This window comes from Trachurus trachurus (assembly GCF_905171665.1).
Source record: "Trachurus trachurus genome assembly, chromosome: 19".
Taxonomy (NCBI): Eukaryota; Metazoa; Chordata; class Actinopteri; order Carangiformes; family Carangidae; genus Trachurus; species Trachurus trachurus.
In genome coordinates this window covers 10,033,494-10,052,839 of record NC_139913.1, presented here as the reverse complement: position 1 = coordinate 10,052,839, position 19,346 = coordinate 10,033,494, and the positions used below count along the sequence as shown (strand labels likewise).

Genomic DNA, 19,346 nt, shown 5'->3' with positions numbered 1-19,346 from the left:
CCCCTCTGAGCCTCTCTATGAAGTGACTGTTGATAATAATTCTTGTTTTAATGATATAAACCCCCGGAGCCCTGCAGCCCCTCTCAATAACACACACACACAGATGTAGATAGTTGTGTAAAAAAAAGAGGAAAAAAGTACAATGGTCTCTCAGTATTTAAAACAAATGAAGCTACTTAAGTGTTGACACCTGCACACACAAACACACACACACACACATAGCCTACACACACACTTCAGAGGAGCAGTGATGGACAGTGCCTGCTGCAGAACAGGTGTACATACCTATGCAGGGCTGTTATATATTGTTGTACCGTGGGTGTGTAGAGAGATAGACAGGGAGAGGGACTATAGGCGGGGGCAACGAGGGGCTGCTGAAGAGGACAAGCAAGCACGAGCCTCCTCCCTCCCCTCTGACGGGCGGCGGCAACGCGCGGCGCGCTCCCGGCAGCCCACTCGTGCTGCTGCTGTACTGTAATCATATGATTGGGAGTCGAGCCCCGCTGCAGAATACCGACACACTGGGCGGAGGAGACGGGGCGGAGGACTGGAGACGAGTCGATGGTACAAGTGTAGCCGCAGGAGAAGTGCACTGAGTCGGGTCAAAGTGTCGCCTGAAGTGGCCCAAAGAGCCAAACTCCCCCCGGGAAGGAACTTTTTTTCTAACTCCGGAGAGAGTCGGACAGAGGTGGTGGGGGGGTTAGAGAGGGGGAGCTCACTTCACAAACCTTGACCGGGAGGACAGTCGAGCGAACCGGGGGCTGAGATTTTGAGTTTTTTTATCCGAGAGGCGGCGGTCAGCAGGTCGCGGCCGGTGGAAACCCCTCCTCGGGTCCTCTCGTTGCTGCGTCGGTAGTGTGTTTGTGTGTGTGCGTGCGTGCGTGTGTGTGTTGGTGCGTGTATTTTCTTATTTTCTAAAATAAATAATTGGGGGAAAAAAACGAAAAGAAAAAAAAAGGAAAAGAACATTTCAGTCGTAAGTTTTCCGACTTTTGCTCGGTGGTTTGTGACCTGTTGAAGAGAAGAGGAGCCATGGTCGGGGAGACGGAGGTGAAGGAGCGACCCAAGTCCAACCCGGACTATCTCATGCAGCTGATGAACGACAGGAAGGTGATGAGCTCCCTGCCCAACTTCAGCGGCATCTTCACGCATCTGGAGCGGCTGCTGGATGAAGGTAAGTTGGGCCTCTCCACACACACACACAGACACACACACCTCACAGGAAAGACAGTGCACCTCCCTCTCAGTTGGAAACAGACACTGGAGTTTTTAGTGTTAATCAAAAATGATCACTGTCATAATAACCTGCAGGAAATTCCTCCTCCAGGGGAAAAATGTGTCAGTAGCCTAAAGCCAAGCCAGCACTGGAAGATGCTTATAATAATACATAATTCACTTTATTATCATCTTTATTGTTATTCCTCTTCGTACTGAGGTTGTGAATTCACCGTAAAGAGGAAAATAATGCTGTGAAACTATATGTGGGGAGGATTTGTAAACCGCCCGGAGTCACAGTTTTAATTTGTTGAGAGCAGCAGATGAGCACAGTCTCTCCCTCTCTGTCTCTGTCTGTCTCTCTCTCTCACACACACACACACACACACATTCTCACTCACACACACACACACACACACACACACACACACACACACACACACACACTCAGTCAGTTGCTGATGGGAACAAACAGACAGTTGTTAGTCTTTCCCAGTGACCTAATGCGCAGGCTTATGTGAACGCTGCAGCCCATCCCTGAGCAGGAACGAGAGCGTGTCACGGTGTAAAATATTTGATTTGAGGCTTCTCACAGCCTCCACACTCACACTGCTGCTGCTGCACGGCTCATCAATGCCCTTCACTTGTTGATATCCCACTTTTTTTTTTTCTTTTTTTTTTTTATGGTTTCCTGAAATGACACTAAGAGGATCGAGCCCAGCGATCTGAGGCCTCCTCCTGCTCCTGTTGCTCCTGTTGCTGCTCATCAGGATCATCCAGGTCCTGACTTTGTTGCTCACTGTGACAAGTCTCATGACGCAGCAGCAGCAGCAGAGGTTGTTCTCGTACCAGACGACCTCTTGACAAATAGGTCAACATCTCTTGCTGCTTGGTGTTCCACGTTGGAGGGGCTGCATGGCATGCATGGGGGCTGAGCCGACTGACACCCTCGGTCAGTCAGAGAGAGAGAGAGGGAGCAGGAGGCTTTGTACCGAGCCGGGCCCATGGATCTTCCGCCTGAGTTATGTGGACGAGCCACTCAGGCATGAGAGCTAGTGTGAACCAAAAAACGTTGGGTAGCGGCCGGGTAATAAGAAAAGCACTGCCGGCCTCACACACACACATAGACTCTATCACAGTGCATGTTTCTGCGGCCTATATTTAAACCTACGACAGGTTGAAGTGTTAAGATAAGGCCTGTCACAGCTCTGCACTTTATCTCCCCCTCCTTCAAGTCTCCTCTTCTTCTTTCACTTCTCCTTTTCCTCCAGTGTTTTAACTCTGAGGCGTGACGAGCACTCTGCCTGCACACTTCTGTTGTGTTTCTGTATTTTTTTTTGGTTGTTAACAGGTCAGAATAGGTTATTAGAGGATCCATGGTTGTCACTGTGGCTGCGGCTGTAATTATAGTGTCCTACTGTAGTTATTATGGTCAGACTTATCACTCTGCGAGCAGGGAGACATGGCTGTCAGCCTGCTTAGGTCAGATGATATTTGTGCCTCAAGGCAAGTTATTCAGCCATGTGTGTGTGTGTGTGTGTGTGTGCGTGTGCGTGTGTGTTATGTGTTGCGTATGTGTTTGTGTGCTGCTGCAGTAGTCAGTTATTATTGTGCTAGCGTGTCATTACAAAGGCATCAGAGGCTAGCATCGGTCATTGACACAAACCCTAAACAAACACACAGTCAGACACACACTGTCTCGTTTCACGACGCTACCTCCGCATCTATAAACTCAGCCAAACATCTGACCTTTCAAGAAATTGATCTCAGCTCTAAAATTAGCCTGATTATATTTGTTTTTTATTGTTTTTTTAAATAGAAATAAGAACAAAATCAGTTATCACCTGTTTGACATGATTTGTTTGTCTGGATTATTGATTTATTTCAGCAAAAAAACTCAAGCAGTCCATTTGGTTGGTGATTCTCAAGTGAGACGATTCGTTTTACAGACAAAACAAGAGAATTACAGGTGTAATTTGGCGTTTTATAGGCCGACTGTTGATCTACAGATTTATAATGAAGGCGATTGAACGTTATTTGTGGACCTTTTCAGGATTCTTGTGCTGTTTTCTCCTCAGAGGAGAACTTCACAAACACAGCAGCAGTGGGTTTGAATAGGTCGGTCACTGTGACACCCAGCAAACATGTATGTTTTTCTCTCACATTATTTACAGAGTGAAAGGGGAACATCATGTGTATGTGTGTGTATGTGTGCGTGTGTGTGCGGGTCAAACACTGTTGCAAGATGAAATAGAAAAGAGAGAAATTGTCAGTAATAGAGGAGTGATTGCAAATCATCCAGTGGTTAGATTCTACGTTGTGCAGCAGGAGGATTGTAACTGTCTGTCTGTCCACTGTCACACTCAGAGCCTCCTGTATCTCTGCTGACAGTGACTCATCCTCCGAGAAATGTGACGCTTTTCACTCCACTTAACTTTTTCCCGTCTCTCTCTCTCTCCCACCCAAAAAAAAAAGAAATCGGACGTGTACGCAAGGACATGTACAACGACACGCTGAACGGCGGCATGTTCAACGGCCGGGACATGGAGGAGCTTCCCGAGGCCATCGGCCCCGTGGCCCAGCTGCAGGAGAAGCTCTACGTGCCCGTCAAAGAGTATCCTGACGTGAGTGAACCGACGAAACCTTTGACCTTTGACCTTTTTTTTTTGTTAGAAGAGTCTCCTGTTTACTTTTTTTTTTTTTTTCCACTGTTGACGTTTTATCTGAGGGCTGATTTCACTCTGAAACATCTGCGCTCACACCCAATGATGTAATCAAGTCTTAAAATTGATCGGTAATGATCCTCTCGGGCCTGTTTCCAATCAGATAAAAATGAATCATTTACACTTTATATTTAAGGATACGTTTTGTTCACTCATAATTTCCTTTAAGCCTCCTCCATGTGAGACAATTTTCAGCCTCAAGTTGACACTATAAATATTTATAAAGGCTTTAAAAGGTGGATTAAATTTTAAGTTTTTTTTTTTTTTCTATAAACGCTGCAGTGAGGAAACTTCACCGTCCAGCACATCGCCACTCGCTCGCGCCAAGTACGGTTAAGCACTTCAATATGAGTTGCGTTGATCCAAATTGAACGGCTCACATGATTTTCTCCATGCATCAGCTCGCCAATCACCGAGTACAATGACAGGCTGTCCTCACTCACATGACAGGAGGCTAACAGGACACACACACAGACACACACACACACAGGGCACTGGAAAACGGTTGAGATCAGGGTTAAATTTAGAGAGCAAGTTCCTCTATCTAGATTTGTGTGTGTCGTCAAGGAGACAGGGGTCATCGCATAATATATTGTAGGCCTAACTTTGGTTTAAAACTCAGTGGAGGAATAAAACGTGTCATGAGGAGTGTAAGACAAAACAAAAGGGACAGTGCAGTGGTGAACGAACACACACACACACACACATTCTCAAACACACACACACACACACACACACACACACACACAGGGGCAGCTGTCTAGTTAATCACTCAGTCTTAGTGACAGATAAGGTTAAGAGAACGGCGCTGTCCTGTCATGCCACCAGCAGCAGCCAGAACCCATATAATGAGCTATTTTTGTCTCTCTCCGTAACACAGACACATCACAGACACACAAACCTCGAAGCCACACTCGCACATGTAAATACACACATTGTAGAAAAAGAAAGACAACTCTTGTGTGTAAATGAGTGAGTGAGTGTGTGTGAGTGTGTGATGTACTCGTCTTCCTTCGGGCCTTCGTTTATTTTTAATCTTTTTGCTCTTTTTGCGTAGTTCAACTTCGTGGGGAGGATCCTGGGCCCACGTGGACTCACAGCCAAACAACTCGAGGCAGAAACAGGCTGCAAGATCATGGTGCGAGGAAAAGGCTCCATGAGAGACAAGAAGAAGGTAAACAACGCGGAGAACGCACATACCTCACTGTCTGGTTATACGTCTACTTTATTCTCTGATAGACCACAGGAATGTGCAGTTTAGGGAAATTACCTTATTTATAGGTATTTGGCCAAGAATTAGATGCAGTTTTTGAACTTGGAAAACTCATGCAAAGGTAACGCAATCTGCCTATAAGCACCCAAATCTCACAAATTAAACTTTTACATTTGTTTCATTGAGAAACAGAGATTTAAGTAAAACTAACCATACAACCACAATGCGTTACTTTATACTAGCGCTAGCGCTTTCCCTCTTTATGCTAAGCTAACAGCTGCAGATTCATGTTTACTGTACAGATGTGAGACATTTGTCTTTTCATCTGACTCTCAGCAATAAAGCAGATTTAGCCTAACTGATCTGTCAAACTGCACCAAGTGGAATAACAAGAATAAGATATAGTTTTTCACAAAGATTGGAAACGGGGAAACAGAAAACTTATCCAGTCATGACAAAATCCACTTTTAAAGCAGAAAAGTTAAAGGTTTGTTAAATTCAGCAACACAAACCTGAGCGAAACCACTGCTAAAACCACAATTTGTCACTTTGTATTATTTTTTCTGATATTTAGCGAGTTTTTTTGGGCTAGAGGGTGTCAGAGGGAGGCTAATACTTTCCCTTTGTTTCCAGTCTTTATGCTAAGCTAAGCTAAAATCCGCAGCTTCCATCCTGTTTGCCACTCAGACACGAGTGCTGCCTCGTCTGTCTTTTCATCTAACTTTAAGCAAGAAAGCTAATTTTTACAAAATGTCAATTTGACATTTTGTAAAAATTTGTTTTCATGTTTAAATGAAAAGATTTAAACATGTAGTTTGACATTGTCAAACTACATGTTTAAATCTTTTCATCTTGGCTCTCACTTGTTTTCATTCAGCTTTGTCCATCAGCCCCGAAAATTAGGTGCAATCTTTCTCCAAACTTACACTCTGTGTGATGTGCTTTAAATTGAGCTTATTTTGAGACACATTACCAGTCAACAGCAGCAGCAACAACAACCAGGAAAAATAAGTGAACACACAAGCACAGGATGTGTTCGCAGATGACTTTCCAGCATTTTTTTTACATGAGAGTGAGAGAAAGATAAGCTCAGAAATTTTAAAATAGATTTGATTTCCTCCAAAAAAAATGAGCTGTGAAGGAAGAAAATCTATCTATCTATCTATCTATCTATCTATCTATCTATCTATCTATCTATCTATCTATCTATCTATCTATCTATCTATCTATCTATCTATCTATCTATCTATCTTTCTATCACTCTGAGGTTGTGGTGCTCAGTTTTCTCTCTCCTGTCCTGGTGTTCGGTCCATCTGTCCTCCCTTCCTCTCCCCTGGTGTCTGCTGTTGGACGGAGTCGGCTCAAGCTTTCCAAACGGCAGGTGGAGCAAGTCCAGCATTCCTCCACCCCCCCCACCACCACCCCTCACCCCCCTCTCCTCTCTCTCTCTCTCTATCTATCTCTCTCTTTCTCTCTCTCCAGAACATTCCCTACCCCGCACGCCCCTCAGAGAGCAAGACACACACATTCAGAGACAGAGAGGAAGGAAAACAGAGACACAGTGGGAGGCAGCTGAGGGGGGGAGAGAGAGAGAGACGAGAGAAAGATGTTGACTTTCAGTGTTCTTCAAAATGATACATCTCACTTGACAAAACATCCACAGAGAGCTCGTCCGTCTCCCAGCACCACCTCAGACAGGAGGAGTCATAATTTCAGTTTTAGCTGAGCGAGCTGCAACTAACATTTTCATTAACATCTGGTTGGTGGTGGAGGCGCGTTGGTGTCTCTGTGTGAGGCTGCACCTGGACGAGTAGTTGTGCAAAATGCGCCTTATCTGTTTCCTCTTCATGAATCTGAGGTTGCAGTCCGGAGATGGCCAGCTGAGGTTATTTCACATAACCGCCGCCCGTAGGGAAAGTCTGAAGTCTGACAGCTAAACAAGCTACAGTAACATAACTATGTGCATTACAGTAATGATATCACCAATTTTATTATTGTTTTTGCCGTATAAAAGCAATATCAATGACACCAAATATAGTAACCACTAGTCGTTTCACAAATCAACCAATAGGGTTAATGGAAAATGTGTCGATCTCTGATATGGAAGACATAGTTTATCCAATGAAAAACAAAAAAGTAGGAAAAAACCCAATCAACCAACCCTTAGTGTGTAGATTAATCAAAAAGATGTAATTTGTGAGCTTTAAACATGCTATTAGGTCAGTGTTTCTCAACCTTGGGGTTGGGACCCCACGTGGGGTCGCCAGAAATTTGAGATGTCAAAATGGGGTCATGATCCAAAAAACGTTGGGAACCACTGTATTAGATGGATTTGGTTACCATTAGCTTACATGCTAAGATAAACTATAGTTGTCTCATGTAGCTGTAGCTTCAATATGATAAGAGAGTGGTATCAATAAGTGAAGTTTCTCAAACTGTTCCTCAAACTGAACTATTACTAAATTTTAGAACAGAGTTGCTTTGATCTTAAAGATAGCAATAATGTATGACCACTGGAGACAACTGGAAACAAAGGTGACGCAGTAGTTGCTGCGACCGGCCAAAAAATATTTTTTGTTCTGTTACTTTAAACAGGTAATTTTATAACCATTGGCGCGATGCTAAGTTAAAGCCAGTCTCTCCTGGCTGTAGCTTTAATGAATAGGTATGAAAGTAGAATCAGTGAGTGAGTAGGCTATATTAGCATTGTGGTGCTTTGAGCTATAGCCTCCGCAATGACTTTGCTAACAGCTCATGTTTATTGCTGTCACCATCTTCCTTTAGCAAACTTAACATATGCTAACATTTACGAATTAGCACCAAGAATAAAGACAATTATAAATGGCTTCATCCAATTCGAGTTTTGACGTTGTAAGTGAAGATTTATCCTCTGCGAACCACAAATGTCTGTATTGAATTTCATGACAATCCATTTAAAGATGGTGTTGATATTTCAGTCTGGGCCAAAGTGGAGGACTGACATTGTCATTCCTTAGTCTTAATGGAGCTAAAAATAAAAATAAATCCCTGTCACAAGTTCCCAGAGCTCACAGACTGTCCTCAGATTACATTTGTCTGAAGAACTTATTTAGAAAAAAATAATATTACAATGACCTGAAACAGAAAAGCAGCTAATGCAGCTTCTGTTTGTGAATGAAACTTTTCCAAAAACTGCACCAAAAATCAACCTGTACCTGTTTTCAGAGGGAAACAAACAATGTGTACAAAGTATAAACATCCACAGTGTCAGAGTGTGGTGTTTTTTACTTTATAATGACTCACTAAACGATTATTCTGACATTAATGGGCGTCGTTGTCATTGAATCAGCAGCTGAATACCAATTAACTGACAAATCCTCTCAGCTGTGGTTTGGATAGAAAGAAAGGGACAGATGAGATAAAGCAAAGAATCCACAGATAAAACACCAAACATGGTTATTTCATGAGTTCGATGACATGTCCGAAGCTGCTCTGCACGACCTTGAGCCGTGTGCAGTTGGAAGCCGATTCGAGATTTGTGCCAACAAAAAAAAACAAAAAAAGGAGTTCAATCCTGCAGTAAATGGATAGCGGTGCATGCTCTCTGCAAAACTAAAAAATCAAACGTTTGCTTGTTCCAGGAGGAGATGAACCGAGGGAAGCCCAACTGGGAGCACCTGAGCGAGGACCTGCACGTCCTCATCACGGTGGAGGACACACACAACCGGGCCAAGATCAAGCTCCAGCGGGCCATCAACGAGGTCAAGAAACTCCTAGTGCCCGCTGTGAGTATATCGGTCCAACAACAACAACACCACCTACCAATAACCAATAATCACCATGATTATCAATGGTTACTTTGGACTGATGGAGACGAGGCTGTGTGTGTGATTGGATGAGGGCTCACTGTGTTGGTATGCATGGAAGAGGGGGGAAGGGGATTGTCAGTCCAAAAAGTGTGTGTATGTGTGTATGTGTGTATGTGTGTGTGTGTTTGTGTGTGTGTCTTTTTGTGTGTAGCTCTGTGTGTATGAGAGAGTATGTGTAAGGAGTTAGGGTAATTAGGGTACACACATAAAGGGGTTTCCATGGTAACCCCGGGTTGTTTGAAAGGCTGAGTGAATGAATGGAGAGTCTGTTCACTCGTTCTCCCCACTCCATCACTCCTTTCACTTGTCCACAACTCACTTCATTCCCAACTACTGGCTACAGTATTCTTCTTTCTCCATGTTTTTTTCTCTCTTTTTTTTTTTTTTTGTCTTGTTGTCCACACAAGAGGACATTTTGATTGCACTCCTCAACATTTCTCACATTCTCCAAGCCACCCACCACCTCACCCCCACGTAGCTACTCGCATACATACGTACATAAAATAAAAACATAACGACAAATACGAAATGCGAGGAGTGCTGCTCTCTGAATGATCCTGTCCGTCTGACACCAGCACATATTTTTATGTCACAAGGCTCTTTCTTGTGTTTTTCAGTTTTTCAGTTTTTACTCTTTTCTTTTTTCTTTTTTTCCCCCTCTCCTCTGCACACAACAATAGAAAAAGTGTGAAAAGACCAGCAGGGTGGATTTCTATTGCAGCAATCAGCCGTCACTTCCTGCTCCTACCACAGCACGGGATCGGATGTTGAGAAGTGTCTATAGGCAAACACCTGTTAATCTGTGTATGTGTGTGTGTGTATGTGCATGTGTGTGGCAGCTCAAGTTAATGTGTGTTAGTTTAACCCGGGCGACCCTGCTGCCCAACTGTAAATCAGTCAACCTTCTCACCAAGCTGCAACCCGAGCTAAGAAGCCGCAGCGTGTTTGACACCCAATATGTCCTGGCGTGGTGCATTCAAGGTCTCTCCACACAGCAGCGCAGATGATATCAGCAAAAAAACTTAGACTTAGTTTCTTTCACATAACTGTGACGTACAAAAAGTTGATTCAGTCTCAGTCTCAGTGCTCTGCTTTGTTTCGCCGCAGGCCGAGGGGGAAGACAACCTGAAGAAAATGCAGTTGATGGAGCTGGCCATTCTCAACGGGACCTACAGAGACGCCAATGTCAAGACGCGTAAGGATGACATCACAGTTAATGTGGAGGAGGGTTGGTGGGAGACAAAGGGAGGGGTCTCGTCACAGGAGTCCACTGTATATATGAACAATGCCTCTGTTCCTGCTGTTAAATAGTCTGTTTGTCCTCTCCTCTTCCTCCCTGTCTATTGTGCATGTGTGCGCTTTGTTTGTGTTTGTGTATATGTGTCTGTGTGTGTTTGTGGGCGTGTGCATACTTGGCGATATCGTGCAGCCACCGCCGGCTTCCCGCTAGCGACCCCCCAGGCGCCTCGGATCATCACAGGCCCAACGCCCGTCCTGCCTCCCTCCCTGCGCAACCCCACCCCCGTCAACACACCGACCCTCATGCCTCTGATTCGTCAGATCCAGAGCTCCGCCCTCGTGCAGGGAGGCAATCCGCACCCGGCGCTGGTGCAGCAAGGGCCCGAGTCCGGCATCATCTACACGCCCTACGAGTACCCGTACACACTCACACCCTCCATATTGGAATACCCCATTGACTCGACTGGAGTATTAGGTAAGTGGATGTAGGACGCCATCACTGTCATACATGGTCAATGGATGTATTGTGAGAACTGGATACCGGACGCCAATGGCCACGCCCACTTCCCCCATAGACTTTATATAGATATTGAACCTATGGGCCTCAGTTAAATTCCACCTGTGCCTGAAAACTTTGAATAAACTTTAGGCAAACAACTTAAATCTTGGACGTGAAGATATATTTTTTGCTCTATATTTCATCATTCGCCCTAAGGCGAGGCAGTGACCTCACTCTGTCTCCTCACTCGTCTTCCCTCTGGGCATTACATATCTTGCTCGTAAGGAAGAAGGGGAAATCTGTTTGCCAGAAATAGAAGAGAAAAAAAACACAACTACAGCTTTTTGCAGCAGATGGAGTTTGATCAGCTGTCATCACATGACCTGAGTGCGGTGGTGTTTGAGTTTTGTGGGATGACATCATCTGAAATCTCCTTGTTTCGATTATCGTGAATGAACTTATATCTTTAAGTCACATAAACAAGAACGAGATCCACGGGTAGAGCTGCAGCAGCCACGGCTTTACATCCAATATACTACATAGGTAGTATATAGCTATAACACAAACTTTGTCCAGATTTAAGCCTGAAGCTGGGGAGCATTATACCTGCAGTACCCCGCTCTGCCACTAGGGCTCGTTGGCTGCCGTATCCAGCTCTTGTAATACATCCACTACATTCACAGGTGTTCGCTGAAGCTCATTTCTGGGCTAACAGTCTCTTCTCCCTGTGTTTTTGCAGGTATGGCTTTCCCAACCAAAGGCTAAGCGATAGCAACCCTTCCTAGCACACACACGGACTGGCTTGCAGAGACCCTTCCTCCCCTTTCCCCTTCCCTTCCCATCATCCCCTTCCCCATCCCTCCATCCCTCCATCCTCCCGACACACACATACTTGCCCCAACAGAGCAAACACTGCAAGTTTGCTCATACTTTAGGATGACAGATTCCTCGACAGTGATTCTGTAGTCAAGTGTCCATTCCTGTTAATTTCCTCTTTTTGTATTAGCAGACTAGTGTTGTGGTGTGACAAGTTACTTAACTTTTTTTAATAGTTCAGCTTCCGCTTGTAACTTTTAACACTTTTTTTTAGTGGAACCCATAGTTTATTTTAGTGCTGCTGTTTGTGAATTTAATCTACGTTACAGCTTATCTTGATCACAGAGCTATAGAGTGACTTTACTTACAGCTGATGTTGAATCTACTAGTGAAATTAGTGGTTTGGATGAATAATTTTCTTAGCGAACAAGAAGAAGAAGAAGAGGAAGACCACAAAACAACAAAAAAAACTTTTTTATCTCTTAGAAGTGAGATTTTTTTTATTTTATTTTGCTTAAATCTTTCACCTTCAGCCTTGAACACTTTGTAAATTCCTGGTTTCACTGATGTTGGTGCCATGGGTGGACTGTTTGATGTCTCTCTGATGAGTAACCTTCTGTGTTCTGTTTTGGCGATGTCAATGGCTGTTAGCAGGTGCCATGACCACTAAGGTACGACGCCACGACAAGAGAATCCATCCTTACCAAAGGGTAGTGACCACAGACAGAGGTTAGTTAGCTCACCAGCCACTTTAATGTGTATGTGTATGTGGATGTGTGCTGTGTTGTTGTTTAGTGTGCGTGCATGCAGACCAATGGACCAATTTCAGTTTACATGTGTCTGTAATACGGCATGCCTTTAAGATTTAAAAAAAAAAAAGAGAAAAAAAAGAAAAAAAGAGTAACTGTATCGGGCGAAAAGGTCACACGCTGAAATGTGAAACAGTATTTGTTGCAGTGAAAGTGAAATATTTGAGAAAGACTGGGAGGAACCATGTCAGAGGCGACAGCTGCCGCGGTTTTCTTTACTCGCCTGTTAGATAAACTGGACGGTTCGCAGGCCGGGACCCTCTCAATTAGAGTGGATAGTCCGTTCATGTGACTCGGTCCTTGTGACTCTGGATTCGGAGTCTCTCTCTCTCTTTCTCTTTCAGAAACTTTTTTTTTTTTGTTTATCTCCTTACTACTTTTTTTGACCCTACAAATACTGTGGGAACATTTATTTATACCCAACTTCATTCCAGTAGATTTCCACAAATGTTTCTTTTTATATCATTATTATTAATATTATTATTATTATTATAAATTAAATCCTGTGTTGTGCCCAATGACTATATGACACTTAAAGTAACAGTGGTTGTCTCTTTTTCTAAAGGTCATTCAATTCAATATGATCTTTGGTTTTTACTACTAAAACACAGCGTGTGATAACTACTGAAGTCTGTGTTACAAGCTCTTTTGTATGAAATACTGTTGTTTGTGGTCTTATCAGTCGCCCACTGGACTTTATCATTGGGGCTGTTTACATCTTTCATATATTTCCTAGCCAGAGTGGTGCTGTTACCATGTATTTAGCTGCAAAAAATAAATTTGTATATAGGGATTTTAAGGATTTAAGTGCTTATATGAAGCTTATGGAACAAGATCGCTTGGAAATACTTGTAGTATTTTTTTTTTAGTTTGTAAATTTTTATTTTTGTTTTTATGGTATGCTTTTTATAGATGAAGTGTCTCCATGTAAACTTCAAACTTTATTCAAAGTGTGTAGCTACTACTGTTTTAGTCACCGCGACGGTGGCAATGAAGGCAGTGTTATTATACTCTGTGTATTTAAGACGAGGTGACCTTCTCGATTCACAGGCCTCGTGACTGTTTTATGCAATAGAAATGGACTAGCTAGCTACAATATATGTGTGTGTGTGTGTGTGTGTGTGTGAGCGGTGGTGCTCTTGTTGTACACGATGGACAAAAAAACACTAAAAGGCAATAAAGATGACTATTGAAAAAAAATCTCGAAAAAAAACCAAAGCCTCTAAATTCTTGTAGTTAGTCTGTCTATTGTTAAATTGTTTCTAAAATCACCATCTCTTAACCTCTCATTGCTGTCTCCTACGGCCTCTTTGCTTACCGTAGTCTAGGTGCTCTTCTAATACTCCATAGCAAATAGATTAAAACCATAATCAATAATCAGTTAATCACTGAAATCCTGTGCCTGCTGCTAAACAAAAACCTCTACTCCGTCAGCAAGCGAAAATAAATCTCCGAGGCCCCCCGGACTACGGTGGCCCTAAGGGGTCAATGCACTGCAGTTTAATGAAACACACGCAAACGATACAAATTCAGAAAACAACTTCCTCGATTTTGAAAACACCAACCCTCATCAAAACAGAAGTGTTTCCGGGGGGACGCAAGAGAGTGACGGACCTGGCGAAAGACTAATGCTAAGCTAACAGTTCTTATTGACGTAATAATAAACCAAACAAACTCACCTTAACAGGTAGCCGTCCTCACGACTTCCAAAGTCAAGAAGCGTCAAACAAACACCGCCCCAGAAACACTTCTTGTGCATTGAGTTTAGTCGTCAAACTAACGAAGCTACTTTTCTGAATTTGCGATACACATTCTTGTCTTTTGCGTGTGTTGAGCCCTCAGGGCCACCGTATAGCCTACGGGACACTCCTCTTTGGACGTAGCCTTTAAAAGGTCACTCTCTCACCCACATGAAACCATGCTGTCTCCCTCTCTGTCCATGGTTTCACTGTCTTGTCTGTGCTAGACGTAGCCCAGCTAGCATGAGTAGTGTCACTGTAGCGGCAGCCGCGCAACACGAGGGGTATCTCGTATCTCGCTAACACCTGCAGACGCCTCCATGAGCGCGCCGTGTTGCCGTTTCCCGCCATTCCTTACACCACCAACCAACACACCTGGTGGTTGGTGTAAGTCTTTGTGAATGGTCGTGGAGGCGGCGGCGGCGGCTCATGGAGGTGTTGCGCCGCTCTTATGTAATACCCCTCATGCTGCGCGGCTGCAGTAGATCTGCCTTGTTGTCATCCTGACGCCACTAGCTGACACTAATCTCTCTTCTATCTTTTTTTCTTTTTATGTCCCCCCCTTTTATGTGCCCTTTTTGTTTCCTTTCCATGTCTGTCCGTCTCTGTCCGTCTAACTCTAGCTGCCACGGCAACTAACCCATGACCCCCTTGACCTTCTGACATTTCCGCCCACTGATGACCCACCCATCTCTGCCCGCTGGCGTGCTCATTGGCAACACGGCCCCCCACCACTCCCCCGGCTCAGCCAACCAGAGACCGGCACGTTGGGAACAACCCGGCTGCTTCTGTCTAACCAGCCAACCAGACGACAGCGATCATGGGAATAAACCTCAGGACCCCGCCCACCACCGAGTCCTAACCTAAACTTTACCAAACGTGCCTTCCTTACAAAAAAAAAAAACTCCAAAGCCAGTCTGTGAATTTTTAATTTTTTTTTTGTTTTACAACCATTCGACTGCCGAAAATCCCAATCAGTATCAGCAAACTCCACTGAGGACGGGCCCCAAACTGGTGAAGGGCTCCTAAACTAATTCCCCCCAAACTGTCTCGGCGACGCAATAATAACGACTCTATTAATAACATGGTAACTTCAATGATAATTATGGTAATTGTACTTACAGAAACCATCCATCAATACTAAACTGGAAGAGATCTGTTGATATTTTTCCTCTACAGGCACCTCTGACGTCGCTTCCTCTAAGGCCCCAACGTATATTAACTTCACTGTAGCACATTATAATGGTGTTTAAATGGTCGTGTATGCAGTTCTGGTGACGTGTTAAAATGTCACATGCCTTTTTTTTGTTTTTTCATTCTGCATGCACCATATCTGAAGCATATACTTAAAATAAAGCCATCATTCAGTCGAGCAAAATGCCAGCACCCAACCTTTTTCCAATTTAGTAAAGCGACAGGTGCTTGGTGAGGAAAAATTACAAAACTGGAATCCAAAATGCCAAAGTATCTCTGAGTGTTTCTTAAAAAGGTAAAGCACCAAGATACAAAGTCGACATATACAGTCGATATAATAAAATGCCAAGCTGCTTCTCCAGTGCAGTATAACACATACAGAGGGAAGGTTGCACTTCTTTTGTCACAACTGTGCCTTTTGCCTTTTTTTCAACACAACAGTATTGTATGAGCTCGACACAACAGTGCCTTTATTTATTGACGCGCGATGGAACAATGTAACACCTAAATCTTTTTATCACTACACTGTGGCTTTGTGCCCCAGCATGATGTTATGATGTTATTTGGGTTGATGCAGATTAATTACGGCTGCAGGAAATGTGTTGCATGTGTCGTCATTTTACGGCTTTACATCACATAACTCTTCTTCAATTCAGATTTTATTGCCAAAAAAAAAAAGAAAAGAAAAGAGAAACAGTGGGTCATTTGAATTGGAAGTGCAATGCAGTATTGAAGCTCTAGCTACAGTGTCTGAAATGTTTATGTGAGGCTTTGGACGCCTCGAGACGACAGTGTTATACTTTGTTTTTGATTGTTTGTTTTTTTGGTTGATTGTTTTGTCGGAGATGAACTCGTCCATACATACAGTATATATATATATTATTTCTTTTTTGGCATGTGTATCCGAGGGTGTGGTACACTTTTACACACACACAAACCAGCTGATGCCTTGACGCTTAAAGAGAAACAAAAAATGAAAAAACATGGAGTCGTAACATCTGTAACAAGTTTATAATGTATTTTTATATTTTATTTTGTACATGAAAATAACATTAAATGACCTTTTCAGATAAGAACATTATGCCTTATTATGGAGAATAATTTGATGAGTATAACAATCCTTCATGTGTCATTAGTAAGTCACTCAGAAACTGGAGTCTGATGTTTTCTGTATTAACTTTTGAGCCTTTTGAGATCAGCATTGCTTGCCTTCTGTGCCTTTTGTAAACTATAAGTGTGACAATTAACAGTGTAGTACAACATTAATCTACTCTTCAGTGCCAAGTGTAGGTTACTAACTGTTACCACCTCTGTGATTATTAACCACTTTAATGGTATCTGTCTTCTGCTTTTGATTCCTTTTAAAAAACAAAAACAAATACGTGTGTGTCTAAAAGAAAAGTGAGAAACATAAAAAGAAAATATATGTGTTGAACAATGAACCTTTAACTTTTAAAGTATTCTGAGCAGGAATAACTCTTTGTACACTATTAAACTCATAGTTGTTAAACTAACAAACTTTGTTGCTTTTTCTCTGTAGCACTTAATTATGCAAATCAGCTTCCTTTCTGCATACTAATCACCAAACACTCCCTTTTAAAAAACACACACTCACTCACACACAGAGGGACGAAAAGAAAACAGCAGATACTTCAGACGAAATGCAGGGAAAAGGCTACAACATGTTTCTCTCCCTCTCTCCAACACCACCTCCTCCTCCTCCTCCTCCTTTTCCCTAACTTCTTATTTTCTGTCTTCCTCTGCTTTTTTTTTTTTTTTTAAGTTGGACATTGCAAGACATGGATGTGTGTAATAAGAGAGAACAAAACACACCCAGCTCACCATGGTTCCTCAGAGGCATGCGCATGTATAACGGAGAAAGAAGAAAAAAAAAAAACAGGGAAAAAAGAAATGGGGGTGGGTGGTGGTTCAGGTTGGAGGACTACATGACGGGGGAATTGAAGGGAAATTGATTGTGCAATCTCGCCCTCAAACATCTGCAGAGTAAATATTACACAGGATCACAGTACGTCCCTGAAGTCTGTGAAAAACCTACAGCTAATAACCAACATGTGTCATGGTAGCTCCATTTGTTTCAATTACAACCGACCTCTCAGAGGGCGCGCTCATTAAATAAATTAAAAGGGGATTTATTTTAATTAAATACCAGTAAAAAGAGAAAGATACCCGTAGGTAATTTTTTAAAAGCCTTTGACACTTTGGAAGTTTGAAGTCAAAACTTCACCTTTAAAGTTTCACACACTCAACTTTGAAAAAAAAACTGAATCACACGGGGGTTTTCCGTGGTGAATGCAGCAGTGGGTGGCTCATTCGTCCTCTCCCTGCCCTTCCTGCTTTCATTGTGAAGTTGAGGGGTGATATTGAACTTCAGGCTTGGAGTTGAGCCGGCTCTGCTCTGCTCTGCTCTGCTGTGTGGCTGCAGCCCCAACCCCTCCACCACCACCACCACCACCAGCCCCCGTGATCACAGAGAGAGAAAGGACATAATGTGAGCGCTGCTGACAATCCTCTGGACAGGAAGGAGCAAGAGAGTGGAGATAGAGAGAGAGAGAGAGAGAGAGAGAGAGAGAGAGTGGGGGGAAATAAAAGAGAGGGAATGCATGGACAGGGATGGGTGGTGGTGCATGTGTGTGTGTGCTCTTGTGTCTGTTTTTCCTGTTTTCAGTCAAGTTTCGTGCTGTTTTTCTTTTCTTTTTTTCCTCTTCCTCCTCCTTCTTCTCCTTCTTCTTCTTCTTCTTGTTCTCTTAGTCTGGAATGAAACACTCTTCAAGCATCTGGCAATGTATTCTGCAGTCAGCTCTCACCATTTGCCAACACTGGGGCCCAGAGCTCCCAGCACTTACAATCAAAGTGTGTATGTGTGTGTGTGTGTGTGTGGGAGAGAGAGAGAGAGGATAAGACAGGTTGATTTACATTGCTATGTATGCACGGCCTTCTCCACATAATGAACTGCTCCAGATTTCTTCTGCTTGGTAAATATTTGATGACCGAGCGGCAACGACGGCAGCGGTAGTGGCGGCGGCGGAATGATTTTAGTTGAATAACAGTGGAGTCCTATAAGCTGCTCAAAAAAAAAAAAAGTTGTATTTCAAAACCTCTCTCTCTCTCTTTCTTGTCCTCTTCCCATGTAAATAAGGCCAACTCCCCCTAACTCCACACACACACACACACACACACACACCCCTCCGAGGCAGTTTAAAGACCCAACACTGTCTCCTTGTCTCCTTGACAACCAGCATACACTGGGGTCCTGTCGTGGCCTCTCTGTCTTTTGTGTTCGGGAGCTCAGAGAGACAGAAAGAAAGAGAGAGAGAGGGAGAGAGAGAGGGAGAGAGAAAGAGGGATAGGGAGTAAGAGAGAGAGAGAGAGTTGGTGAAAGAGATGACAAAGATGACATCACAGCTAAAGTGAAAATTTGGTTCATAGCTCAACGGCCATGATGATGATGAGGATGGTGATGGTGATGGTGATGATGATGATGAGGAGTAGCCAGAAGCACAAAATGGGTGGCAGGTCAGTCTGAGAGAGAGAGAGAGAGAGAGAGAGAGAGAGAGAGAGAGAGAGAGAGAGAGAGAGAGAGAGGCCCAGGGCTGAATGGGGCATTGTGGGAAAGACAGTGGGCACACTGGGCAGTAACACAGAGAACACTAACTCACAGATCATGCCAGAGAGTCTGAAAACACCCACACTGGGCGACAATGGCAAACTTCATCGCTCCACTTGGCCCCTTCTGAATACACACATACAATGGCAGAATCCAAATAAGATGCTCTGTTATTCGTGAAATTCAACACACTAAATTCCTTCACTGCCTCTGTCCCTTTGACCGGCAGCAGATGGCCGGGGCCGAGCTGCACGGACGGCGCGCATGCACGTGTTGTGTTGTGTGCGTGCTCACTGCAGCCCCCAACCACCCCACCCTATATACCCTGCAGCCATGAGAGGTGGAGGAATCGAGTGTTTAACAGCCCTGATAGGTGTCATATGGAAGTTATTTAAGTTAGCTCTACTTCCTTACGTGCATGCATTA

General features: G+C 43.6%; 1 protein-coding gene across 5 annotated transcripts; it reads left to right on the top strand.

Annotated features, from left to right (window-relative positions):
* The first annotated feature begins 438 nt into the window (after window positions 1-438).
* qki2 (QKI, KH domain containing, RNA binding 2) lies at window positions 439-16,256 on the top strand. Of its 5 annotated transcripts, none has more exons than XM_083994275.1 (9): window positions 439-1,174; window positions 3,691-3,839; window positions 4,996-5,112; window positions 8,772-8,915; window positions 10,107-10,194; window positions 10,429-10,713; window positions 11,453-11,476; window positions 12,208-12,282; window positions 14,725-16,256. In XM_083994275.1, the coding sequence occupies exons 1-9, from the start codon at window positions 1,033-1,035 to the stop codon at window positions 14,745-14,747; spliced, it is 1,047 nt and encodes a 348-aa protein (XP_083850401.1). In that variant the 5' UTR covers window positions 439-1,032; the 3' UTR covers window positions 14,748-16,256. The 5 variants fall into 5 exon arrangements, 4 of the variants coding, with proteins under 4 accessions (XP_083850401.1, XP_083850400.1, XP_083850402.1 ...); XM_083994274.1 differs by having other exon boundaries at window positions 12,205-12,282; XM_083994276.1 differs by lacking the exon at window positions 11,453-11,476 and having other exon boundaries at window positions 12,205-12,282.
* Window positions 16,257-19,346: the final 3,090 nt, after the last annotated feature.